Below are 21,932 nucleotides of genomic sequence, written 5' to 3'. Positions count from 1 at the left end.
TGATGGCCCCCTCAGTTATATTACCCCTGTATAATGTCCCCTGATGGCCCCCTCAGTTATATTACCCCTGTATAATGTCCCCTGATTGCCCCCTCAGTTATATTACCCCTGTATAATGTACCCTCATAGCCCCCCTCAGTTATATTACACCTGTATAATGTCCCCTGATAGCCCCCCTCAGTTATATTACACCTGTATAATATCCCCTGATAGCCCCCTCAGTTATATTACCCCCTGTATAATGTCCCCTGATAGCCCCCTCAGTTATATTACCCCTGTATAATGTCCCCTGATAGCCCCCCTCAGTTATATTACCCCTGTATAATGTCCCCTGATAGCCCCCCTCAGTTATATTACCCCTGTATAATGTACCCTCATAGCACCCCTCAGTTATATTACACCTGTATAATGTCCCCTGATGGCCCCCTCAGTTATATTACACCTGTATAATGTCCCCTGATAGCCCCCCTCAGTTATATTACCCCTGTATAATGTCCCCTGATAGCCCCCCTCAGTTATATTACACCTGTATAATGTCCCCTGATAGCCCCCCTCAGTTATATTACCCCTGTATAATGTCCCCTGATGGCCCCCTCAGTTATATTACCCCTGTATAATGTCCCCTGATGGCCCCCTCAGTTATATTACCCCTGTATAATGTCCCCTGATAGCCCCCCTCAGTTATATTACACCTGTATAATGTCCCCTGATAGCCCCCCTCAGTTATATTACCCCTGTATAATGTCCCCTGATAGCCCCCCTCAGTTATATTACCCCTGTATAATGTCCCCTGATAGCCCTCCTGATTTATAAATAAGGTTAGAGCTGCACGATATCATAGGTTAAATAAAATAGTCTGTTCTATAAGCACCACATTATTTTCTGTCTGCCGCCACAAAACAATCTGGAAGTGCCCCTCCCGAGACCAGGCTCTGGATCCGCCACTGGAAGCAACTAAATCCTAAAACAGTTCCATGACCAGATTAATGAGGCAGAAGAGGTCCCTACAAATGATGGGAAATAGACAGCTCCTGTAGAGTCAGCTATTTCCTATCACTGGTGAGGACCAGGTCCTTACGGAGTATAGTATTTAGCCAACTCACTGTGAACTGGCTAAATACTATTTCAGTTCAGGACCTGACCACTAGGGGGCAAAAAGGTCCTTACCGGTGATAGGAAATAGCCAGCTCACATTGAGTCGGCTATTTCCTATCACTGGCAAGGACCAGGTCCTTACAGAATGGTATATAGCCGGTTCACAGGGAGTTGGCTAAATACTATACTCCTTAAGGACCTAGTCCTTACCAGTGATAGGAAATAGCAGACAGAGATCACATGGCCAGATGTTTCTGGAAAGCACTTTACCATGAATATCATAGGACCGGTCATTTCTACCGATACAAGTACTCCAAAGTCACATTTTTTTTGGGTTATTTTAAAGATTTTTCAAATATAAAAATAAACATAAAAGAGGCTTATTCTACTAAAGTCACCTATATAACTTCATTGTATACTATAACACTGTATCCATGCAGAAGCTGTGTTACTGGACATAGTTAATGACCAGGTCCTAATAGACAAGGGGATTTCACCAAGTCATTAAGAATCAACTAAATCCTAACACAGTTCAATAACCAGATCAGGGACCAGGTCCTTACGAAGTATAGTATTTAGCCAACTCACTGTCAACTGGCTAAATACTATTTCAGTTCAGGACCTGACCACTAGGGGGCAAAAAGGTCCTTACCGGTGATAGGAAATAGCCATCTCACACTGAGTCGGCTATTTACTATCACTGGTAAGGACCAGGTCCTTACGGAGTATTAGTATTTAGTCACAACCCTTCAGTATATGGGGATACAGGAAATGTAGCAGTAAATCCTGTCCTCCCATAAACCAAGATCTGCGTTATTCAGTTCCCCTTTGCTGTTTGTAGCTCTGCTATTCAAGCTTTCGCTCTGCTGCCATCTACTGGTGGTTAATAGCAATGTCATGAATTTAATATAATACAGTCATACTTGTGGATTGTTGAAGCTAGAAATTATATAGATATTAGTTTATTCTTATGGGGTGCCTATTTTTTATATCTCTTATTTTATATCTCTTACACTCTCCCCCACAAAATTTGATGTCGTCCTCCACAAACGCGGACTTTAGTATGAGAATCATAATTCTCTTGCTCATCTTCCACAATCATGGGGAGCCAAGGTTAAATAGTAACAGATTTACTTGAAGAACTGTCCTCCTTGCGACATCTACTCCCGGTTATGTCACAGTTTCCCACCCGGCCCACAGCGCTATGAAGCCTGGGGGAATATTGTTGCATTTAGCTAACTAGTACAAACCCCTTTAACACAGATTTGTGCATGTTATTGTGAAGATAAGAATTTATATAAAACTAGGGGACACCTTATTACTTTTGTCCTTTTTTTTTCTTCCTTTTCTCTTTACCTAGTTTTCATTGTTTGAAGGTTATTCTACTTGGAGTGTCTGCAGTAAGAGTGCAAGAAAGTTCCTTTTGTTAACCACAGAACATAACATTTAACATTTTCAACATAAGAAGATAATAATAAACCATAGCATTGAAGACATGGATACGGTTACCAATTTTTAGAGTCCTCAGCAAAAAGGTCTGGGCTTAGATACCAGTTAGGGTAAACTGGTGGGGTATAAACACAGTCTATAACCTTTACTGCTGCATTCCTGGCAACACTACTGGGTTGACCCAAAGTGTCATAAGTCAGGACTTTTGGCTGTCTCCTGGTTCTGCTGGGTTGTATCCGGCCTTCATCGCTGTCAACTGTCTCTGTTGGGTTTTCTGGTGAAGCGTTTTCTTCTTCTGTGTCTCCTACTGGACATGTAATGTGCTCAGGCGGAATCACCGGCTCATTCTCTGCAGTTTCCATTGTAGCTTCCTCTGTACTTCCCTCATTTGTTTCCAACTGGCAAGGATGGAACTCTGCTGCTTCAGGATTCAGTTCCATATCTTCCCTTGTGTGATTTCTCTGAGTTACAGGGATGATTAATCTCCATTGCTCTTGTTCAAGATCCGATTCCTCTTCTGATATTTATTCAGATATCTGTGTCGCTGGTTGATAAGTCTTTGAAACTTGGTCTTGTCTTTTAATGCTTGGTCTGTTAGGTATCTGCTGACCTTGGTCAACGAGTAAGTAATCACAAGGCAATAACAAATTACGGTGCAGGATTCTTGTTCAGCCCTTTCCAGTTTCTGGCTTGAAGGTCTTTCTTACTGAAGCTTGGGACTTCCGCATTGTCCCTCTTCTTCTCTAGTTCGCTAATGAATCCCTTTGTGGCTTGCAGAAATTGTGTCACCACCTCCTCACTTTCAGCTTCGACCAGTTCATCTATTACCTCATTAATGATCCGCATAAAATGGCGCCGGGTTTTTCCTTTCGCCATGCTGGCTTCAGGGGCTTGGATGAATTGGCAAATCTCGATGAGATCACCCACTGGCAAGTGGATTAGGTGACCACTGATTTCATCCTGCAGGCTTTCTAGATCCATTTGTGTTCGCTGGCGATGCGGCAAGGGTTAATTTCTCCTCTATGCTTCGTGTAACCGTTTTTTTCACTTCCGGGATCGCGTCTTCTTCACCCGCTCCCTGTACGGGCCACCACTTTTGTTGCACATATGCTGAAAGTATGTTCAATAATTCCAATGTGCGAAGGGAGCGGCTGGGTGAAGACAGAAGTGATTTTATTGAACATGTCCTGGAAAGAACAAACACATGACCTTCAGTATATATGCGGTATACAGGAAATGTAGCAGTAAATCCTGTCCTCCTATATTAATACACATCTCTATATTCAATAATACATTCTCAATAACAGGTATAACTTTCCTATAAGAGATATTAAACCATTAACATGAGAGTTGCTCTCGGATTATTTAATCTGCATCACAGTAAACCAATAGTGCAGTATAATATCATAGAGGGACATCAGCTTCTATAGTAATCATAGTCACTAGTCAGCACCATGTGAAACCTCATTGTACGTCACTAGCACTTGTGCATATTTTATATATTCACACTGCATCACAGCAGCCTTAGCTGATTATAGGAATGTGCTTTACATCATTTTAGCCTATTTATGGCTCTGAATTTGTGTTCCCTTACCTGGAAAGAACAAACACATGACCTTCAGTATATGGGGATACAGGAAATGTAGCAGTAAATCCTGTCCTCCCATAAACCAAGATCTGCGTTATTCAGTTCCCCTTTGCTGTTTGTAGCTCTGCTATTCAAGCTTTCGCTCTGTTGCCATCTACTGGTGGTTAATAGCAATGTCATGAATTTAATATAATACAGTCATACTTGTGGATTGTTGAAGCTAGAAATTATATAGATATTAGTTTATTCTTATGGGGTGCCTATTTTTTATATCTCTTATTTTATATCTCTTACACTTACGCAGCTGTCTGAGTGTGAAGGTTTACTCGGCTGTCTCATCGTGAAGGCTTACGCAGCTATCTGATCATGCAGGCTTAGGGCTCTTTCACACCTGCGTTCTTGTCTTCCGGCATAGAGTTCCGTCGTCGGGGCTCTATGCCGGAAGAATCCTGATCAGTTTTATCCTAATGCATTCTGAATGGAGAGAAATCCGTTCAGGATGCATCAGGATGTCTTCAGTTCCGGAACGGAACGTTTTTTGGCCGGAGAAAATACCGCAGCATGCTGCGCTTTTTGCTCCAGCCAAAAATCCGGAACACTTGCCGCAAGGCCGGATCCGGAATTAATGCCCATTGAAAGGCATTGATCCGGATCCGGCCTTAAGCTAAACGTCGTTTCGGCGCATTGCCGCATCCGACATTTAGCTTTTTCAGAGTGGTTACCATGGCTGCCAGGACGCTAAAGTCCTGACAGCCATGGTAAAGTGTAGCGGGGAGCGGGGAGCAGTGTACTTACCGTCCGTGCGGCTCCCCGGGCGCTCCAGAGTGACGTCAGGGCGCCCCAAGCTCATGGATCATGTGATCACATGGATCACGTCATCCATGCGCATGGGGCGCTCTGACGTCATTCTGGAGCGCCCGGGGAGCCGCACGGACTGTAAGTATACCGCTCCCCCGCTCCCCACTACTACTATGGCAACCAGGACTTTAATAGCGTCCTGGGTGCCATAGTAACACTGAACGCATTTGGAAGACACATGCGTTTTTCCGGATCCGGAGTGTAATTCCGGCAAGTGGAGTACACGCCGGATCCGGACAACGCAAGTGTGAAAGAGGCCTTAAGCAGTTGTCTCATTATGAAGGCTTACGCGGCTGTCTGATCATGAAGGCTTACGTAGCTCTCTGATCGTGCAGGCTTACGTAGCTCTCTGATCGTGCAGGCTTACGTAGCTCTCTGATCGTGCAGGCTTACGCGGCTGTCTGATCATGAAGGCTTACGTAGCTCTCTGATCGTGCAGGCTTACACGGGTGTCTGAGCATGCAGGCTTACGTAGCTCTCTGATCGTGCAGGCTTACGTAGCTCTCTGATCGTGCAGGCTTACGTAGCTGTCTGATCATGAAGGCTTACGTAGCTCTCTGATCGTGCAGGCTTACGTAGCTCTCTGATCGTGCAGGCTTACGTAGCTCTCTGATCGTGCAGGCTTACGTAGCTCTCTGATCGTGCAGGCTTACGCGGCTGTCTGATCGTGCAGGCTTACGTAGCTCTCTGATCATGCAGGCTTACGCAGCTCTCTGATCGTGCAGGCTTACGTAGCTCTCTGATCGTGCAGGCTTACGTAGCTCTCTGATCGTGCAGGCTTACGTAGCTCTCTGATCGTGCAGGCTTACGTAGCTCTCTGATCGTGCAGGCTTACGTAGCTCTCTGATCGTGCAGGCTTACGTAGCTCTCTGATCGTGCAGGCTTACGTAGCTCTCTGATCATGAAGGCTTACATAGCTCTCTGATCGTGCAGGCTTACGTAGCTGTCTGATCATGAAGGCTTACGTAGCTCTCTGATCGTGCAGGCTTACGTAGCTCTCTGATCGTGCAGGCTTACGTAGCTCTCTGATCGTGCAGGCTTACGTAGCTCTCTGATCATGCAGGCTTACGTAGCTCTATGATCATGAAGGCTTACGCAGTTGTCTGATCGTGCAGGCTTACGTAGCTCTCTGATCGTGCAGGCTTACGTAGCTCTCTGATCGTGCAGGCTTACGTAGCTCTCTGATCGTGCAGGCTTACGTAGCTGTCTGATCGTGCAGGCTTACGTAGCTCTATGATCATGAAGGCTTACGCAGCTCTCTGATCGTGCAGGTTTACATAGCTCTCTGATCGTGCAGGCTTACGTAGCTCTCTGATCGTGCAGGCTTACGCAGCTCTCTGATCGTGCAGGCTTACGTAGCTGTCTGATCGTGCAGGCTTACGTAGCTCTCTGATCGTGCAGGCTTACGTAGCTGTCTGATCGTGCAGGCTTACGTAGCTCTATGATCATGAAGGCTTACGCAGCTCTCTGATCGTGCAGGTTTACATAGCTCTCTGATCGTGCAGGCTTACGTAGCTCTCTGATCGTGCAGGCTTACGCAGCTCTCTGATCGTGCAGGCTTACGTAGCTGTCTGATCGTGCAGGCTTACGTAGCTCTCTGATCGTGCAGGCTTACGCAGCTCTCTGATCGTGCAGGCTTACGCAGCTCTCTGATCGTGCAGGCTTACGCAGCTCTCTGATCGTGCAGGCTTACGTAGCTGTCTAATCGTGCAGGCTTACGTAGCTCTCTGATCGTGCAGGCTTACGTAGCTCTCTGATCGTGCAGGCTTACGCAGCTCTCTGATCGTGCAGGCTTACGTAGCTCTATGATCCTGCAGGCTTACGTAGCTCTATGATCATGAAGGCTTACGTAGCTCTCTGATCGTGCAGGCTTACGTAGCTCTCTGATCGTGCAGGCTTACGTAGCTGTCTGATCGTGCAGGCTTACGTAGCTGTCTGATCGTGCAGGCTTACGTAGCTTTATGATCATGAAGGCTTACGCAGCTCTCTGATCGTGCAGGCTTACGTAGCTGTCTGATCGTGCAGGCTTACGCAGCTCTCTGATCGTGCAGGCTTACGCAGCTCTCTGATCGTGCAGGCTTACGTAGCTGTCTGATCGTGCAGGCTTACGTAGCTCTCTGATCGTGCAGGCTTACGCAGCTCTCTGATCGTGCAGGCTTACGCAGCTCTCTGATCGTGCAGGCTTACGCAGCTCTCTGATCGTGCAGGCTTACGTAGCTCTCTGATCGTGCAGGCTTACGTAGCTCTCTGATCATGAAGGCTTACGTAGCTCTCTGATCGTGAGGGGTACTTACCTCATGTAACATCAGATACCTGATCTATGAGGGGTACTTACCTCATGTAACATCAGATACCTGATCTATGATGGGTATTTACCTCATGTAACATTAAATACCTGATCTATGAGGGGTATATACCTCATGTAACCCCAGATATCTGATCTATGAGGGGTACTTACCTCATGTAACATCAGATACCTGATCTATGAGGGGTATTTACCTCATGTAACCCCAGATATCTGATCTATGAGGGGTACTTACCTCATGTAACATCAGATACCTGATCTATGAGGGGTATTTACCTCATGTAACATCAGATATCTGATCTATGAGAGGTACTTACATCATGTAACCTCAGATACCTGATCTATGAGGGGTACTTACCTCATGTAACATCAGATATCTGATCTATGAGGGGTATTTACCTCATGTAACATCAAATACCTGATCTATGAAGGGTACTTACCTCATGTAACATCAGATACCTGATCTATGATGGGTACTTACCTCATGTAACATCAGATACCTGATCTATGAGGGGTATTTACCTCATGTAACATCAGATATCTGATCTATGAGGGGTACTTACATCATGTAACCTCAGATACCTGATCTATGAGGGGTACTTACCTCATGTAACATCATATATCTGATCTATGAGGGGTACTTACCTCATGTAACATCAGATACCTGATCTATGAGGGGTATTTACCTCATCTAACATCAGATACCTGATCTATGAGGGGTATTTACCTCATCTAACATCAGATACCTGATCTATGAGGGGTATTTTCCTCATGTAACATCAGATACCTGATCTATGAGGGGTACTTACATCATGTAACCTCAGATACCTGATCTATGAGGGGTACTTACCTCATGTAACCTCAGATACCTGATCTATGAGGGGTATTTACCTCATCTAACATCAGATACCTGATCTATGAGGGGTATGTTCCTCATGTAACATCAGATACCTGATCTATGAGGGATACTTACCTCATGTAACCCCAGATATCTGATGTATGAGGAGTTTACCTCATGTAACCCCAGATATCTGATCTATGAGGGGTACTTACCTCAGACACTAAACCTCTTAAGGTACGCCCTGATGTCCTTTTACTTAAGGACACAGGGCGTACCTGTACGTCCTGTGTATTTCCGATCACCACCGCGCGTCATTGAGCAGGCACCTTGGGTCAATGCTCAATTCAGGCCACTGGCCACCAATGAATTAAATACAGGGGAGGGAGGGGGGGCCGACCGCACTGGCCACCAATGTGTTAACTATAGGGGAGGGAGGGGGGGCCGGACGCACTGGCCACCAATGAATTTTAAACTGGGGAGGGAGGGGGGTCTGCCCCCTGCTGCCTGGCAGCACCCGATCTCTTACAGGGGGCTATGATACGCACAATTAACCCCTCAGGTGTGGCGCGCGGTCACAGGATCGGAAGGTAAGCGAGTGGATCTCCAGCCTGCCAGCGGCGATCGTTCGCTGGCAGGCTGGAGATGTGATTTTTTTAACCCCTAACAGGTATATTAGACGCTGTTTTGATAACAGCGTCTAATATACCTGCTACCTGGTCCTCTGGTGGTCCCCCTTGTTTGGATCGACCACCAGAGGACACAGATAGCTCAGCAATATGTAGCACCAAGCACCACACCACACTACACTACACCCCCCCCCGTCACTTATTAACCCCTTATTAGCCCCTGATCACCCCATATAGACTCCCTGATCACCCCCTGTCATTGATCACCCCCCTGTAAGATCCATTCAGACGTCCGCATGATTTTTACGGATCCACTGATACATGGATCGGATCCGCAAAACACATACGGACATCTGAATGGAGCCTTACAGGGGGGTGATCAATGACAGGGGGGTGATCAGGGAGTCTATATGGGGTGATCACCCCCATCATTGATCACCCCCCTGTAAGGCTCCATTCAGATGTCCGTATGTGTTTTGCGGATCCGATCCGCAAAACACATACGGAGTACGGGGATACGGGTGAGATAAATATCTTGGTCAAATGCCAACTTTGTATAAAAAAATGGGAAAAGTTGTCCTTTGCCAAGATATTTCTCTCACCCAGCATGGGTATATATAAAATGACACCCCAAAACACATTGCCCAACTTCTCCTGAGTACGGAGATACCAGATGTGTGACACTTTTTTGCAGCCTAGGTGGGCAAAGGGGCCCATATTCCAAAGAGCACCTTTCGGATTTCACCGGCCATTTATTACAGATTTTGATTTCAAACTACTTACCACACATTTGGGCCCCTAAAATGCCAGGGCAGTATAACTACCCCACAAGTGACCCCATTTTGGAAAGAAGAGACCCCAAGGTATTTCGTGATGGGCATAGTGAGTTCATGGAAGTTTTTATTTTTTGTCACAAGTTAGTGGAATATGAGACTTTGTAAGAAAAGAAAAAAAAAAAAATCATCATTTTCCGCTAACTTGTGACAAAAAATAAAAAGTTCTATGAACTCACTATGCCCATCAGCGAATACCTTAGGGTGTCTACTTTCCGAAATGGGGTCATTTGTGGGGTGTTTGTACTGTCTGGGCATTGTAGAACCTCAGGAAACATGACAGGTGCTCAGAAAGTCAGAGCTGCTTCAAAAAGCGGAAATTCACATTTTTGTACCATAGTTTGTAAACGCTATAACTTTTACCCAAACCATTTTTTTTTTTACCCAAACTTTTTTTTTTATCAAAGACATGTAGAACAATAAATTTAGAGCAAAATTTATATAAGGATGTCGTTTTTTTGGCAAAATTTTACAACTGAAAGTGAAAAATGTCATTTATTTGCAAAAAAATCGTTAAATTTCGATTAATAACAAAAAAAGTAAAAATGTCAGCAGCAATGAAATACCACCAAATGAAAGCTCTATTAGTGAGAAAAAAAGGAGGTAAAATTCATTTGGGTGGTAAGTTGCATGACCGAGCAATAAACTGTGAAAGTAGTGTAGGTCAGAAGTGTAAAAAGTGGCCTGGTCTTTCAGGGTGTTTAAGCACTGGGGGCTGAGGGGGTTAAAGTGAAAATGAGGCCGGTCCCTAAGGGGTTAATCTATGAGGGGTAATTACCTCATGCAACCTCAGATACTTGATCTATTAGGGCTACTTACCTCATATATCTGATCTATGAGGGGTACTTACGTACTGTAATCTCAGATATCTGATCTATGAGGAGTATTTACCTCATTTTACCCAAGATATCTGATCTATGAGGGGTATATACCTCACATTACCCCAGCTATCTGATCTTTGGGGTATTTACCTCATGTTACCCCAGACATCTGATCTATGAGGGGTATTTACCTCATGTTACCTCAGACATCTGATCTATGAGGGGTATTTACCTCATGTAACCCCAGATATCTGATCTATGAGGGGTATTTACCTCATGTAACCCCAGATATCTGATGTATTGGGGGTTATTTACCTTGTGTTAACTCAGACAACTGATGTATGGGGGGTATTTAGCTCATGCTACCCCAAATATCTGATCTATGATGAGTATTTACCTCATGTAACCCCCGATATCTGATCTATGATGGGTATTTACCTCATTACCACACTCCCCGGACTTCTACTCTATAGACAGTATTAGGAGGGCTGAGTGGGTTTTGCTCTCATTACTTCAGCCGCTCACGTTCCTTCTGATATGGATGGTAGTGTTATGAGCCCGGAACCATAGTGACAGTCGCTGTTTCAGGGCACAGAAGAGAGTGGAGCACACGGGAAGCGCTGGTCATGTGAGGCTGGAGGTCAGTGTCATGGCGGCGCAGTGTGCAATGTTCTGTGCTCGGCTGAGCCCGGGAAGAATAACTGGGGGTCTCCTCGTCTCCTGCAGGGTGAGTCCTGACCCCGTGCACCCCTCCCCAATATATCCTACACCCCGAGAATACACCCCTCCCCCAATATATCCTACACCCCGAGAATGCACCTCTCCTCCAATAGATCCTACACCTCAGCAATACACCCCTCCCCCAATATATCCTATACCCCGGTAATACACCCCTCCTCAAATATATCCTACACCCCGAGAATACACCCCTCCTCCAATATATCCTACACTTCAGCAATACACCTCTCCTCCAATATATCCTACACTTCAGCAATACACCCCTCCCCAATATATCCTACACCCAACCAATACACCCCTCCCCCAATATATTCTACATTATATGCCTCCCCCATTACATATATACCATGTACCCTCAGATACTTGATCTGAGGTGACTTTACCTCACATACCTCCAGATACCTGATCTATGAAGGATATTTACCTCGCATAGCCTCAGATACCTGATCTGTGAGAAATATTTGTTACATACCTGATCTACGAGGGATATTTACCTCGCATACCCCCATATACCTGATCTCTGAGGGATATTTGTTACATACCTCCAGATCAGTGACCCCTCCCCCATTATATCCTACACCCCATCATCAGTGACCCCTCCCCCATTATATCCTACACCCCATCATCAGTGACCCCTCCCTATTATATCCTACACCCCATCATCAGTGACCCCCTCCCCCATTATATCCTACACCCCATCATCAGTGACCCCTCCCCCATTATATCCTACACCCCATCATCAGTGACCCCTCCCCCATTATATCCTACACCCCATCATCAGTGACCCCTCCCCCATTATATCCTACACCCCATCATCAGTGACCCCTCCCTATTATATCCTACACCCCATCATCAGTGACCCCCTCCCCCATTATATCCTACACCCCATCATCAGTGACCCCTCCCCCATTATATCCTACACCCCATCATCAGTGACCCCTCCCCCATTATATCCTACACCCCATCATCAGTGACCCCTCCCTATTATATCCTACACCCCATCATCAGTGACCCCTCTCTATTATATCCTACACCCCATCATCAGTGACCCCTCCCCTATTATATCCTACACCCCATCATTAGTGACCCCTCCCTATTATATCCTACACCCCATCATCAGTGACCCCTCCCCCATTATATCCTACACCCCATCATCAGTGACCCCTCCCTATTATATCCTACACCCCATCATCAGTGACCCCTCCCCCATTATATCCTACACCCCATCATCAGTGACCCCTCCCCCATTATATCCTACACCCCATCATCAGTGACACCTCCCCCATTATATCCTACACCCCATCATCAGTGACCCCTCCCCCATTATATCCTACACCCCATCATCAGTGACCCCTCCCTATTATATCCTACACCCCATCATCAGTGACCCCCTCCCCCATTATATCCTACACCCCATCATCAGTGACCCCTCCCTATTATATCCTACACCCCATCATCAGTGACCCCTCCCTATTATATCCTACACCCCATCATCAGTGACCCCTCCCCCATTATATCCTACACCCCATCATCAGTGACCCTTCCCCCATTATATCCTACACCCCATCATCAGTGACCCTTCCCCCATTATATCCTACACCCCATCATCAGTGACCCCTCCCCCATTATATCCTACACTCCATCATCAGTGACCCTTCCCCCATTATATCCTACACCCCATCATCAGTGACCCCTCCGTATTATATCCTACACTCCATCATCAGTGACCCCTCCCCTATTATATCCTACACTCCATCATCAGTGACCCCTCCCTATTATATCCTACACCCCATCATCAGTGACCCCTCCCCTATTATATCCTACACCCTATCATCAGTGACCCCTCCCTATTATATCCTACACCCTATCATCAGTGACCCCTCCCCCATTATATCCTACACCCCATCATCAGTGACCCCTCCCCTATTATATCCTACACCCCATCATCAGTGACCCCTCCCCTATTATATCCTACACCCCATCATCAGTGACCCCTCCCCCATTATATCCTACACCCCATCATCAGTGACCCCTCCCTATTATATCCTACACTCCATCATCAGTGACCCCTCCCCTATTATATCCTACACCCTATCATCAGTGACCCCTCCCTATTATATCCTACACCCTATCATCAGTGACCCCTCCCCCATTATATCCTACACCCCATCATCAGTGACCCCTCCCCCATTATATCCTACACCCCATCATCAGTGACCCCTCCCTATTATATCCTACTTGCATTTCTCACAGTTTACAAGTTTTGCTCTCGCTTCTTCCAGGTTGTTAATCGTCCGGGTAACACATGGTGGAGCGGCGCCTGTTCCGCACGTTTACTGAGTACACTTCCCCCTCCTCCTCCAGGATACAGGCAGAAGGAGTCAAAACCAGGGGTAAGAATAAATCATGATGGGAGTGATATATGTGGTGAACGTGGTCTTCGGTGGCTCATTATTCATGTGAGAAGAAGAGGCAGCGCTGCGCCGTGGCGTACTCTCATCTCCCACTTGTCCTCTTCTGTATAAGAAGTGTGGTCTACTCCGCCAGTGACAGACGTCCACAGATTGCTCATTCTTACTCCACATATTGGTATTTCACATACACATTGGGATTCTAACCCTCTCTGCCTTCTGTCCTAGTAGCCTGTGTCCTGGAAGTCTCTGGCCATCACTGTGGCAGTGGGCGGAGCTCTGATGGCCGGCATGAAGTACGTTAAAAAGGAGAAAGAGGAAAGTGAGTTTATGGCGCTGCAGAGGGGTGTGAAAAGATACGCAAATAAATAAACGGACACGGAAAGTATCATAAGATGCGAGTGTTTTACTTCACTGAATATGAAGAGGGCTTCTCCAAGTATACAAGGAAAAGTGCAGCACAGATCACCTGGCCCTTTAACCTGTTACCGACACAGGGCGTACTTAAGGACACAGGGCGTACCTGTACGCCCTGTGTATTTCCAATCACCGGCGGGCGGTGATCGGAACCCGGTGCCTGCTCAAATCATTGAGCAGGCCCCTTGGCTAAAGGCGAGGGGGGGGTCCCGTGACCACCCCCCGTGTCGGCGATCGCCGCAAGCTGCAGGTCAATTCAGACCTGCGGTTTGCGGCTTTTCAATGGTGTGGCGGGCGCAGGTGCCATCGGGTCCCCTTGCGGCTGTAGGGGGAACCCGATGGCATGGAAGGCAGCGCGATGCCTTCCTTAGGCATCGGCGCTGCATTCTGGTCACGAGCCTGTGAGATCCAGCCCCCTGGATCTCACAGGCCGGAAGCTGTATGAGTAAGGCTACTTTCACACTGGCGTTTCCGGGTCCGCTTGTGAGATCCGTTTCAGGGCTCTCACAAGCGGCCCAAAACGGATCAGTTCAGCCCTAATGCATTCTGAATGGATAATGATCTGTTCAGAATGCATCAGTTTGCCTCCGTTCAGCCTCCATTCCGCTCTGGAGGCGGACACCAAAATGCTGCTTGCAGCTTTTGATGTCGGTCTGACTATGCGGAGGCAAACAGATCCGTCCTGACTTACAATGTAAGTCAATGGGGGACGGATCCGTTTTCACTGACACAATATGGTGCAATTGAAAACGGATCCGTCCCCCATTGACTTTCAGTGTAAGTCAAAACGGATCCGTTTGCATTTGTTCATGGTAATGCAAACGGATCCGTTCTGAACGGATACAAGCGTTTGCATTATAGGTGCGGATCCGTCTGTGCAAATACCAGACGGATCAGCACCTAACGCAGGTGTGAAAGTATTACTCATACAGCCAATACATTCCAATACAGAAGTATTGGAATGCATTGTAAAAGGGATTAGACCCCCAAAAGTTAAAGTCCCAAAGTGGGACAAAAACAAAAGTAAAAAAACGTTGAAAAAATAAAGTTTTCCCCCAAAAAATTTAAGTTTTAAGTAAAAATAAACAAAAACGTCATCGACCGGCTCTATAAACATATCACATGACCTAACCCGTCAGATGAACACCATAAAAAATAAAAACTGTGCTAAATAAACCATTTTTTTGTCACCTTACATCACAGTAAGCGATCAAAAAAGGCGTTTGCCCACCAAAATAGTACCAATCTAACCTTCACCTCATCCCGCAAAAAATGAGACCCTACCTAAGACAATCGCCCAAAAAATTTAAAAAACTATGTCTCAGAATATGGAGACACTAAAACATTTTTTTTGTTTTAAAAAAGCTGTTATTGTGTAAAACTTAAGTTAATTAAGAAAAAGTATACATGTTAGGTAGCGCCGCGTCCGTATCAACCGGCCCTTTAAAAAGATCACCTGACCTAACCCCTCAGGTGAACACCGTTAAAAATAAAAAATAAAAACGGTGTAAAAATTTTCTTTTGCCATCTTACATCACAAAAAGTGTAATAGCAAGCGATCAAAAAGTCATATGCACCCCAAAATGCCAAATGCCAATCAAACCACCATCTCATCCCGCAAAAAATTAGACCCTAGCTAAGATAATCGCCCAAAAACTGAAAAAACTATTTCTCAGAATATGGAGACACTAAAACATGATTTTTTTTTTTTGTTTAAAAAATGAAATCATTGTGTAAAACTTACATAAATAAAAAAAATTGTATACATATTAGGTATCGCCGCGTCCTTAATAACCGGCTCTATAAAAATATCACATGACCTAACCCCTCAGGTGAACACCGTAAAAAAAAAAGGTTAAAAAGAAAGCAATTTTTTGGTCACCTTTCATCACAAAAAGTGTAATAGCAAGCGATCAAAAAGTAATATGCACCCCAAAATAATGCCCATCAAACCGTCATCTCATCCCACAAAAAATGAGACCCTACCCAAGATAATCGCCCAAAAACTGAAAAAACTATGGCGCTCAGACTATGGAGACACTAAAACATGATTTTTTTGTTTCAAAAATGAATTCATTGTGTAAAACTTACATAAATAAAAAAAATTGTATACATATTAGGTATCGCCGCGTCCGTGACAACCTGTTCTATAAAAATACCACATGATCTAACCTGTCAGATGAATGTTGTAAATAAGAGAAAAAGAAACGTGCCAAAACAGCTATTTCTTGTTACCTTACATTCCAGCAAAATCTTCCTTCCAAAAACCGTATGGCATTCCTTTCCTTCTGCGCCCTGCCGTGTGCCCGTACAGTAGTTTATGACCACATATGGGGTGTTTCTGTAAACTACAGAATCAGGGCCATAAATATTAAGTTTCGTTTGGCTGTTAACCCTTGCTTTGTAACTGGAAAAAATATATCTTAAAATGGAAAATCTGCCAAAAAAGTGAAATTTTGAAATTGTATCTCTATTTTCCATTCATTCTTTTGGAACACCTAAAGGGTTAACGACGTTTGTAAAATCAGTTTTGAATACCTTGAGGGGTTTAGTTTCTAGAATGGGGTCATTTTTGGGTGGTTTCTATTATGTGAGCCTCACAAGTGACTCCAGACCTGAACTGGTCCTTAAAAAGTTGATTTTTGAAAATTTCTGAGAAATTTCAAGATTTACTTCTAAACTTCTAAGCCTTGTAACGTCCCCCAAAAATAAAATGTCATTCCCAAAATGATTCTAACATGAAGTAGACATATGGGGAATGTAAAGTAATAACTATTTTCTTAGGTATTACTATGCATTATAGAAGTAGAGAAATTGAAACTTGGAAATTTGCACGTTTTTCCAAATTTTGGGCAAATTTGGTATTTTTTTATAAATAAAAGTGAATTTTTTTTCCTCCATTTTATCAGTGTCATGAAGTAAAATATGTGACGAAAAAACAATCTCAGAACGGCCTGGATAAGTCAAAGCGTTTTAAAGTTATCACCACTTAAAGTGACACTGGTCAGATATGCAAAAAATGGCCAAGTCCGTAAGGTGAAATAGGGCTGAGTCCTTAAGGGGTTAACACCAAACTTTTCTTTAACGTCCGTTTACATGATCGTAGGCCGTCCTTGCCCGTATTGCGGACCTCAAACGGCGGTTCTGCAGTATACAAGCATCGGCCGTGTCAATCACGGATGTGGACCCATTGACTTGAATAAGTCCACAATCCTCAAGATGCAGTGCGGAGCGAAGGCATGGAAGCACTCTGAAGCACTTTCTGGGCTTCTTGGTCCGTGCTTCCGCCCTGCAAAAGTGAATGGGTCTGAACCACAATAGGGATTCACATGGCCTGTGCATTGCGGGCCGCAATTTGTGGTCCACAGCACGGGCACGGACGGCTTGCGTTCGTGTGACTGTACCCTTAGTACGTATGGCTTCATAATATGTTAACATTTTGCTTTGTTTCCTGATGCAGAGATCGAGCGGGAGAAGAACCGGTCGCTGGGGAAGCCATTACTGGGTGGACCATTCTCTTTAGTGGATCACAATGGGCTTCCTAAGACAGATCAGCACTTCCTGGGCCAGTGGATCCTGCTGTACTTCGGGTTCACGCACTGTCCTGACATCTGCCCTGAAGAGATCGAGAAGATGATAGAAGTTGTGGACCAGCTGGGTAAATGGCCACACAGATAGCAGTGACGATCCATGTCACCAACCAGCTTTCCCTAAAAATAAATTAAAACTTTGAAGAAAAAGAAAAGTTTTTTTTTACATCATCGTATTATGGCTCCCATAACTTTTTTATAGTTATGTCTTCTGAGCTCTGTGGGGGCTCATTTTTTGCGGGACGATCTGTAGTTTTACATTTACACTATTTGGGAGTGTGTGTGACTTTTTGATCACTTTTTTCTACATTTTTTTGGGTAAGAGAAGCAATGAAAAAATGGCAAATCAGCCGTTGTGATGCTTTTTTCTGTTACACCATTCACCATATTGGAAAAATATTTTTATATTTTAATAGTACAGGCATTTTTTGTATGCAGTGATGCCCATGATGTTTATATTTTTTATTTATGTATATATTTTTTTATTCTAAGGAAAAGGGGTTGAATTAATTTTTATATTTCTTTGCATATAATATATATATATATATATATATTTTTTTTAAATGTTTTTGTAGTCAGTGTTTGAGGCTATAACACACACATTTTTTTAAATTCAATATTATCATGTTCCATACAGGAGCATGGTAATATGTGAATTGCTCATTTCTTATGTTGGTCTGCCTCCTGCTGGCCAACATAAGAATTGCAGCTCTAATACGCTGGGTCTGTTAAGAGAGACCCAGCATATGAAAGTCAATTGCTGGCATCTCCATTGGCCGTACAGGGATGCCAGTAATGACCCGGAAGCGCGCGCGTCTGTGTTTTTCAAGACTTAGATGCCGTGATCACACTTGGTCACGGCATCTAAAGGCTTTAATGACCGCGATCAGCATTATTGCTGATTGCGGTCATTAGCCGCAGGCCTCTGCTGTCTGAAACAGCAAAGACCCGCCAGCCATGCCGTCATGCTTACCCATTGATCCAGCGCCGTACATGTACACCACTGGTAGCCAAAGGATGAATTAGTAATTACACCCTGTGTAATGTTTTCAGAAGCCCTTGAAGAGGTTCCGACCCTTACTCCTGTGTTTATTACTGTGGATCCGGAACGGGATGATAAGGATGCTGTTGCCAAATATATTAAAGGTACGATAGAGATGATGGGATTTACCGTATATCTCCTGGATGACCTGCTGTAAATCTGACCCCAATAACAATATGTATTGCCTGCAGAATTCTCCCCAAAACTGTTGGGTCTGACCGGCACCGTGGGGCAGATCGAGCAAGTGGCCAAGGCGTACCGGGTGTATTTCAGCCCAGGACCAAAGGATGATGACAGCGACTACATTGTGAGTGAGACGGCCATGCCTGTGCGGTGGGATACCGACCTCTTAAACTTACTTTGGAACCAGAACATGGAGAATTCTTCAAAAAATGCACAGTCCCTTTGAATCAGGCCTCCACAAACATTGGGGGGAATTTATCATAGACCAGTACGCTGGTCTGTCATATGCCCGAACCCGCTGGCACAGTCCCTTGCCCCTCCCCGCCCTGACACAGTCCCTGGCCCCTCCCCGCCCTGACACAGTCCCTGGCCCCTCCCCGCCCTGACACAGTCCCTGGCCCCTCCCCGCCCTGACACAGTCCCTGGCCCCTCCCCGCCCTGACACAGTCCCTGGCCCCTCCCCGCCCTGACACAGTCCCTGGCCCCTCCCCGCCCTGACACAGTCCCTGGCCCCTCCCCGCCCTGACACAGTCCCTGGCCCCTCCCCGCCCTGACACAGTCCCTGGCCCCTCCCCGCCCTGACACAGTCCCTGGCCCCTCCCCGCCCTGACACACCCCTATTTCAGGAAATTGGTGAAGAACTGGTTCATGCACAAAAAGTTTTGTGCAAGTGGCGGGAAAACATCACCGATAACACTGTTTGCGTGGGGGGGGGGGGATAAATTTATCCCCCGATTTATATTCCCAGTTGCATCATGTGTTTCCCCTCCTTTACCTCGCTGCGGTGCCTCCGCTGTCATTGTGCAGATAACGATAATATGTAATTGTCGGATGTTCCTAATCGCCATGTAACCGTATCCCCTCCTCCACAGGTGGACCATAGCATCGTCATGTACCTTGTGGGACCAGACGGCAGCTTTGTGGATTATTATGGACAGAATAAGACGAGTTCAGAAATCACAGCCTCTATAGCTCTTCATATGAAGCGATTCCAGAAGGCGAGATAGCGCCACGCCCGGCCTCCATCTTTACTGTGGAGAAGACCTTCCAAGGTGGCAGCTGTTTGATTATACGCCTCATTATATTGGTTTCCCTTTATATACTGCACTCTTACTGCTGCTATCAGCGGTGACTGTAAATTATTATTTTGATTAAATGAAAATGATCCAGAGGTTTGATTTTTCTACAAACCGGTCTAAAGTTTTCTTTTGTTTTTTTTTATAGTATCATGGTTGTTCCAGTGGATAACAAGCAGTATTATAGTAGTTATATTCTTGTACATAGGAGCAGTATTATAGTATTTATATTCTTGTACATAGGAGCAGTATTATAGTAGTTATATTCTTGTACATAGGAGGCAGTATTATAGTAGTTATATTCTTGTACATAGGAGGCAGTATTATAGTAGTTATATTCTTGTACATAGGAGGCAGTATTATAGTAGTTATATTCTTGTACATAGGATGCAGTATTATAGTAGTTATATTCTTGTACATAGGAGGCAGTATTATAGTAGTTATATTCTTGTACATAGGAGCAGTATTATAGTAGTTATATTCTTGTACATAGGAGGCAGTATTATAGTAGATATATTCTTGTACATAGGAGCAGTATTATAGTAGTTATATTCTTGTACATAGGAGCAGTATTATAGTAGTTATATTCTTGTACATAGGAGCAGTATTATAGTAGTTATATTCTTGTACATAGGAGGCAGTATTATAGTAGTTATATTCTTGTACATAGGAGGCAGTATTATAGTAGTTATATTCTTGTACATAGGAGCAGTATTATAGTAGTTATATTCTTGTACATAGGAGCAGTATTATAGTAGTTATATTCTTGTACATAGGAGGCAGTATTATAGTAGTTATATTCTTGTACATAGGAGCAGTATTATAGTAGTTATATTCTTGTACATAGGAGCAGTATTATAGTAGTTATATTCTTGTACATAGGAGCAGTATTATAGTAGTTATATTCTTGTACATAGGAGCAGTATTATAGTAGTTATATTCTTGTACATAGGAGCAGTATTATAGTAGTTATATTCTTATACATAGGAGGCAGTATTATAGTAGTTATATTCTTGTACATAGGAGGCAGTATTTATAGTAGTTATATTCTTGTACATAGGAGGCAGTATTATAGTAGTTATATTCTTGTACATAGGAGCAGTATTATAGTAGTTATATTCTTGTACATAGGAGGCAGTATTATAGTAGTTATATTCTTGTACATAGGAGCAGTATTATAGTAGTTATATTCTTGTACATAGGTGCAGTATTATAGTAGTTATATTCTTGTACATTAGAGGCAGTATTATAGTAGTTATATTCTTGTACATAGGAGCAGTATTATAGTAGTTATATTCCTGTACATAGGAGCAGTATTATAGTAGTTATATTCTTGTACATAGGAGCAGTATTATAGTAGTTATACTCTTGTACATAGGAGGCAGTATTATAGTAGTTATATTCTTGTACATAGGAGCAGTATTATAGTAGTTATATTCTTGTACATAGGAGCAGTATTATAGTAGTTATATTCTTGTACATAGGAGCAGTATTATAGTAGTTATATTCCTGTACATAGGAGCAGTATTATAGTAGTTATATTCCTGTACATAGGAGCAGTATTATAGTAGTTATATTCTTATACATAGGAGCAGTATTATAGTAGTTATATTCTTGTACATAGGAGGCAGTATTATAGTAGTTATATTCTTGTACATAGGAGCAGTATTATAGTAGTTATATTCTTGTACATAGGAGCCAGTATTATAGTAGTTATATTCTTGTACATAAGAGCAGTATTATAGTAGTTATATTCTTGTATATAGGAGGCAGTATTATAGTAGTTATATCCCTGTACATAGGAGCAGTATTATAGTAGTTATATTCTTGTACATAGGAGCAGTATTATAGTAGTTATATTCTTGTACATAGGAGCAGTATTATAGTAGTTATATTCCTGTACATAGGAGCTGTATTATAGTAGTTATATTCTTGTACATAGGAGCAGTATTATAGTAGTTATATTCTTGTACATAGGAGGCAGTATTATAGTAGTTATATCTTGTACATAGGAGCAGTATTATAGTAGTTATATTCTTGTACATAGGAGCAGTATTAT

At 43.9% G+C, this 21,932-nt stretch overlaps 1 protein-coding gene across 1 annotated transcript; it reads left to right on the top strand.

The window, feature by feature from the left end:
* The first annotated feature begins 11,018 nt into the window (after positions 1-11,018).
* LOC121003697 (protein SCO1 homolog, mitochondrial) lies at positions 11,019-19,978 on the top strand. Its single transcript, XM_040435565.1, has 7 exons — positions 11,019-11,143; positions 13,437-13,547; positions 13,797-13,887; positions 17,443-17,640; positions 18,626-18,718; positions 18,806-18,921; positions 19,670-19,978. The coding sequence occupies exons 1-7, from the start codon at positions 11,066-11,068 to the stop codon at positions 19,802-19,804; spliced, it is 822 nt and encodes a 273-aa protein (XP_040291499.1). The 5' UTR covers positions 11,019-11,065; the 3' UTR covers positions 19,805-19,978.
* Positions 19,979-21,932: the final 1,954 nt, after the last annotated feature.

The sequence above is a fragment of the Bufo bufo genome, chromosome 6 (genome assembly GCF_905171765.1).
Source record: "Bufo bufo chromosome 6, aBufBuf1.1, whole genome shotgun sequence".
Taxonomy (NCBI): Eukaryota; Metazoa; Chordata; class Amphibia; order Anura; family Bufonidae; genus Bufo; species Bufo bufo.
The sequence above is the reverse complement of the archived record's forward strand: the minus strand, read 5'-3'. Positions and strand labels throughout refer to the sequence as shown.